The 5,495-nt window shown below is 41.3% G+C and overlaps 1 protein-coding gene across 3 annotated transcripts; it reads left to right on the top strand.

Annotated features, from left to right (window-relative positions):
• Positions 1–4,328: 4,328 nt before the first annotated feature.
• Positions 4,329–5,446, top strand: LOC131881929 (uncharacterized). 3 transcript variants are annotated; one of them, XR_009373420.1, is made up of 4 exons: positions 4,329–4,378; positions 4,675–4,766; positions 4,830–4,908; positions 5,021–5,445. XR_009373420.1 is itself a non-coding variant. In XM_059228925.1 (3 exons), exons 2-3 carry the CDS (start codon positions 4,843–4,845, stop codon positions 5,426–5,428), a joined length of 474 nt encoding a protein of 157 aa, XP_059084908.1. In that variant the 5' UTR covers positions 4,567–4,751; positions 4,830–4,842; the 3' UTR covers positions 5,429–5,446. The 3 variants fall into 3 exon arrangements, 2 of the variants coding, with proteins under 2 accessions (XP_059084908.1, XP_059084907.1); XM_059228925.1 differs by lacking the exon at positions 4,329–4,378 and having other exon boundaries at positions 4,567–4,751; positions 5,021–5,446; XM_059228924.1 differs by lacking the exon at positions 4,329–4,378 and having other exon boundaries at positions 4,569–4,766; positions 5,021–5,443.
• The last annotated feature ends 49 nt before the right edge of the window (positions 5,447–5,495 follow it).

Below are 5,495 nucleotides of genomic sequence, written 5' to 3'. Positions count from 1 at the left end.
TTGGCAGACTGAGCTCATCCTTGAATTTACTGTTGATCTGGAATCCAAGACGAATATGAAAGGGAAGCCAATTAAACAATGAAGGAGCCCGAAAACGACGATAAGTGGACTTTGTGGTTCAAACTAGCCTGGATTCACGATGGCTTGAAGGTACTCTCAAAACGCACGTTAAGCCTTTACGGTCACTAGAATTGACCCTTAAACCTGGGTTGGGACAGAGTTCGTGGATAATTCTGCACCCGTACGGTATCAGATACATTTCTTACCTTCTCTGAACATTGTACAGTCCCAAATTCTTTAGCCTCTCCAAAAGCGAGAGCTTTCTCGTTCCATCATTGGAACTAGTGAACACCTTTGGACTTTTTCGACCTGCTGAACTCATTGAAGCCCAATATATTCAAGATGTGGCTGAAGTATCGAGTTGCATAGAGTTAGCATCGTGATACTATCTCTGAACTTAAACGTGTGACGGACAGAAAGTTCAATGAGCATATAGAGTTGAAAGTTGGCAAAGCTTTTCAAATATGTGGTTGCATACATATGCAACCACAGTAGAAAAGCTTTGCCAACTTTCAATTGGATGTGCTCATATGGACTAAACCTAAACCCTTCATGGACGTGACGTACTGAATGCCCTCACCTTCATGATTTGCCGGTGGAGAGTCTAATAGCGTTGAACCAAATGTCATTGAACGGAATTTCATTCCATACACCGCCATTTTACTTTCGGCAACCCAAGAGTAATTTTTATCAAAGACCTCAGCGAGACTACCAGAATCTTGACCATTCCTACCACACACTTGTTTTGCATCATCAGCACAAGAAGAGATACTTACTTTACAACTGAGCTTTTGAAGCGGCAATAAAAACGATAAAAAGAAGGGGTCAAGAGTATCATCGTCATCGAAAGGGTACAGAGATGGTTTACGAAATCACTGTGTGGGTACAAGAATGTGCCTTACAAGGATCGACTGAGTCGACTGTCCCTAGACAGTCTTGAGCTCAGAAGACTGAGATTCGATTTACGTCTGTTTCGGCAATATTATATTGAGGCCAGCGGGCCTAGCTGGATTCAAAAGTCCAAACTGGGTGATGCTAACGCCAACAACACCTCGGTTACTAGAGGGGCAGGTCAGAGATTGTTGCGGCTCCCCCTTGTGAAAACGTACGCCAAAAGAAATTCGTTTTTCGTCCGAACTTGTCCTGCGTGGAATATCCTACCACTCGCAATGAGAGAGTGTCTCTCCTTTGCTGAGTTTTCCCGACAAATCAACCAGATTTTATTCCAAGATTTTTTGAAATATCGCCAGACCAAGTAATAACTTGATGATGCTTCAGCTTGCACTTCATTTAAATTCTATATATTATTTTATTCTATGTTACTCGCCAATACTCTTCTTCCATCCTTTGGGTGGTCTGAGTGGCATGCACAATAAACAATAAAATGGAGCCCTGCGGTCCACCCGACTTGACATCATTTATGTCGGTAGGGGATCCCCCGACACAAGTACTTGCTCGACCTTAACTAATTGGTTCCTACCACAAAAGAAACTCCTTAACGGGCTCCATGGGATTAGGATTCAAGGCAAGGTTCTCAACTGGTAAACTAAATAAACATATCTGTTGTGGTGGCTGTCCAAGGTGTTTGAGTTGACGAGCATGCCACCTCACTCTATTCGGTGAACCCTTCCTGTTAACCTACCATATTGGAGACCCCGATTTTCTTTTTCGAAGAAAGCGATCGACGACAAAAACCTTTTTGGGAACAACGTTACGTGGCAATTAAGCTACTTTCATTTTGGATCCATGAGCCAGATAAGTGGTTTCTTTTATCTGAGCCTCAATTTGGACTGCATGGCAATTCATCCTCGTCAACAAAATTTGATCATGTCGTTTCAACCTTCAACCAGCAAGTAAGATAATCTCAAGAATGCCAAGCTCTATGTTGTTTCCGAATCCAGGGTGTGTAGATCCTTACTAAGATGGCCCGTTTTTTCAGCAAGCGATGCTAGCTGGTCCAAAATCGATGCTGAAAAAATGATAATCGGAATTCGAAAATGCTAGAATAATGCTATTGTTAAAAACCAACAACTCGTCTCTTCTTCACATCTTCGAGAAACTAATCTGAGAGCTCGGGCGAGGATTGGTTTCCTGTTTCCCTGCCTTAACATTCGCCATCTACCTTTTAGCTTGGCCATGAAAATATTCCAAGTGTACATTCTTCCTATGCACCTTCCTAATACACTCTTCTCGTATGGATATCATGCCCTATCTCAAAAAAGTATTTGGGAATCAACCAATGCCTTTTTTACAAAATTTCTAAAGCGCTACCTTGGCCTTCCTTTTTCTTCCAACAACGCAATAGTTCATTTCCTCACTTCTACAATAACCTTTGAGACCTGGCTTAAATCAAACATATTGAACAATCTATCTTCTCTAAAGCTTGGCCCCCGATTTGCTGGCCTCCAAATGAAAATGGTCAATTCGGAACCAGAAGTTTCAGCCGTGGACTTCATTCCTTTAACTCCATCTCACTTCTGGCGAATTCGAGTTCCAACCCACATTGCAATGAACCCGGACCATCGAAGACTGACTTTCAGGGAGCTTTTAGACTCGGGACATCATTTGACTTGTAACCGGAAAGAGTACCATTCTAGTTCCACCCATCGACTACTGTGTGAGATGATCTGTGGTGATTTGTACAATCTACGACATCTGATCGGTAACTGCTCAGACGAGTTTTTCCCTCAAGCGTGTCGGGTTGGACCTCCAGGAAGAGAGAGTTATTTGAATAAAGTTATAGGTTCAAGAACTTTGACTACTGTGTATGCAATCTGTGTGAGGAGAATGCCCATGGATATCATTTTCTTTACTTTTGCAACCCGTCGAAACCAAATTGATGTCTCTTTGCATCGCAATAAAGTTTCTATATTAAAAAAAAAACAATTACTTCATCGCTGTCATCAATTATTTCAATTTCAAAATTCCATTATATTTGGATTTATAAAAAAGGTAAATACAGGAAAAAAAGGAACACAAAAATCTAATGAAAACCTCGCAGAAAAACTGATGCTTTTGGGTCTATGATATCCTCACTCAAAAGTTCAACTAATATTGAACCTTACGACTTTGATGGGGACAACGAAAAGTGACGAAAGTTTTACATGACCATAAATATACTTGTCAGGATTTAAACAAGTTTTTTACACACAGGGAAAAATTGCACTTATTGTCAAAAAAAAATCTTCTTGTGCGAAATTAGATCATCAGAGTGGTAAGAATAGGTTTGAGGGAAATGCCCAAACACGCCTTGGCATTTTCCCACCTCAGAAAGTCCTCGGGAACAACTTTTATTCTATTGTTTAATTGAATTATAGCCCACATAAAAAACTTACATGCCTAAAAACATTTAAAAAACAAAGCAAATCAAAGACTTAAGCTATGAAAATTGGGCACTCTTTTAGTTAGCACTTGATTATAAATTAAGAAATAATCTTTTGCACCACTACTTATTTACATGAGATTTAATGGTCCAAATTTCATCGTTTTAGCCCCAAATGCCGCGGTTATATATCTCAATTGAATTTCTCCAAGAATTAACATCGATTTTCATGTTGTGACAAATAATGGCAGGCAGTACCTCAAACCAGAGATAATCAAGAGTTCCATGGCAGGCTTGAGCCTGTACCTATTACCGTGCGGATATGAGTGTCCAGTTTAGATCGCTCTGGACCAGAACACCAAGACTCTTGCATCCCGGTTGTTCTTTAACCATAATCCCACCAATGTTAATGGATGAGGGCGCTATTGCTCGCTCCTGCTTGCCACGCAACATTAGTTTGGTTTTGAAAAACCCCGAGTTTGAAAGATGATTCAATATCAGCGATTTATCGTCAATGAATGATTGATGGAGCTTGTGAGCTTACAAGAAGATTCCCGAATAAATTTATGTCATTACTTTTAGGATCCTTAGCTTCGTTCCAAGCTGTTTTCTATTACCTGTCCGCACCTAGAAAAGACGAGGTAGACAGATGGCGTTGCTCAAGGCGCCAAAACGAACCCTATGATGTCCATATATGTGGCAACCATGATCTACGATTGTCAATGTATTGAACAATGTCATTTCGTCTCAAGCGGATTGTTATACAGTCCTTAATGATAGGTCTTGATAATCAATCACGTCCCCTAAGAATCTAGACCTTTATTTGAACTGAAGATCCTAGTGACAACTTGAGCTATGAAATTGGAGCTGCGAAGAGAAGTGCGTAGCAGCATAAAAAAAAAAGAGGTTGGGTGAAAGCATGCCTGACCGATGCGGATTCAACATAAAACATCAACCGTCCTGGATTCGTCGTGTTTGGATAACTTTCAAAGCAAGGTCATGGAATGTTTCCAGATTCCAAGGGTTCCGATAGTTCTTGTGTTATGATTGATAGCCATCCACCTTATATATCCCCCCCCATGTGGTCTCACCTATCTCCCCGAGTATCGATATCACAATTCATCTGAGGGCATCAGGATTTATTTGTGGTGCTCAACGTTTCCGTAACCCTGCATGCTCCTCCTTCCATACATACCTCCCCTCCCCCGTCTTCTGACGCTTTCTAGCTGATTCGATTCTGGCTGCATGCAGTGCATCATTATTTCATGTCAGCAACTGTTGCTTCATTTCAGATTGGATCAGGGACAGTTGTCACTTAAGTGTTCAAACACCCAGTTTTCGTCGTAGGCCAACATATTTGTGCTGTTGGGTGAGAATTAGTTTGGTGAGGAAATGTGTGTGAAGATGACTTAAGAGTCCGAATTAACGGTCCATTCGTTCGTTTCAGGCTTGTCGGCATCATGGGCTTTCAAATTAATAAGGAATTCGTCAAGACCACGCATGGCATGGCCATGGTTGGACAAGTGGTAAGATCATCATTTCAGTCTTTTTTTTTGATGTCACCATATTGGTTTCGAGAATATAATGCTAAATGTTAGTTTCACCAAGTCCTTTTTATCGTCTCCATTTTTTTTCCAGGGCTTTGCATGCATAGGAGGAATTCTCGGCATCTTTTGGGGAACAGGCTTCTTGGAGTTCATGTTTTGGTCTTCGTTCTTCGTCTCGTTATCCTTACTTCTGTCTCACTTGGTGAACGCGACCCAAAGTCTGGAGACCGCCTTTCCATGGCTGATCAAAGTGGAATTGGGATACGCCCTCATTTGGGGTTGTCTGACGACTCTCGCCGCCGTTTTAGCATTCCTCTTCTTTGGCTTGTATATCCTGCCCGCCGTAAGTGATAATAGTTGGATGTTTAAAAATGCCACGATGGCATTGTCAGCTGCTAAGACCACGCACATACATACGTTCATATTCCCTAAAGCACTCTTGGGAAAAAAGGTTTTTCGAAGACCAAGAGTCATTTTGTACAAGCCTTTCGGACCATGACTATCGATCGCGATCTACAAATTTTTGAGTGGACTCGTGCACACACTTTTGTTGATCGATATTGAAA

This window comes from Tigriopus californicus, chromosome 6 (genome assembly GCF_007210705.1).
Source record: "Tigriopus californicus strain San Diego chromosome 6, Tcal_SD_v2.1, whole genome shotgun sequence".
Classification (NCBI taxonomy): Eukaryota; Metazoa; Arthropoda; class Copepoda; order Harpacticoida; family Harpacticidae; genus Tigriopus; species Tigriopus californicus.
The sequence above is the reverse complement of the archived record's forward strand: the minus strand, read 5'-3'. Positions and strand labels throughout refer to the sequence as shown.

What these genes read in the sequence shown, in the direction of transcription:
- LOC131881929 (XM_059228925.1), top strand. Translation starts at nt 4,843, where the DNA reads ATGGGCTTTCAAATTAATAAGGAATTCGTCAAGACCACGCATGGCATG. An exon ending in TGGCCATGGTTGGACAAGTG is followed by an intron (nt 4,909 to 5,020) that starts GTAAGATCATCA and finishes TTTTTTTTCCAG; the next exon opens with GGCTTTGCATGCATAGGAGG.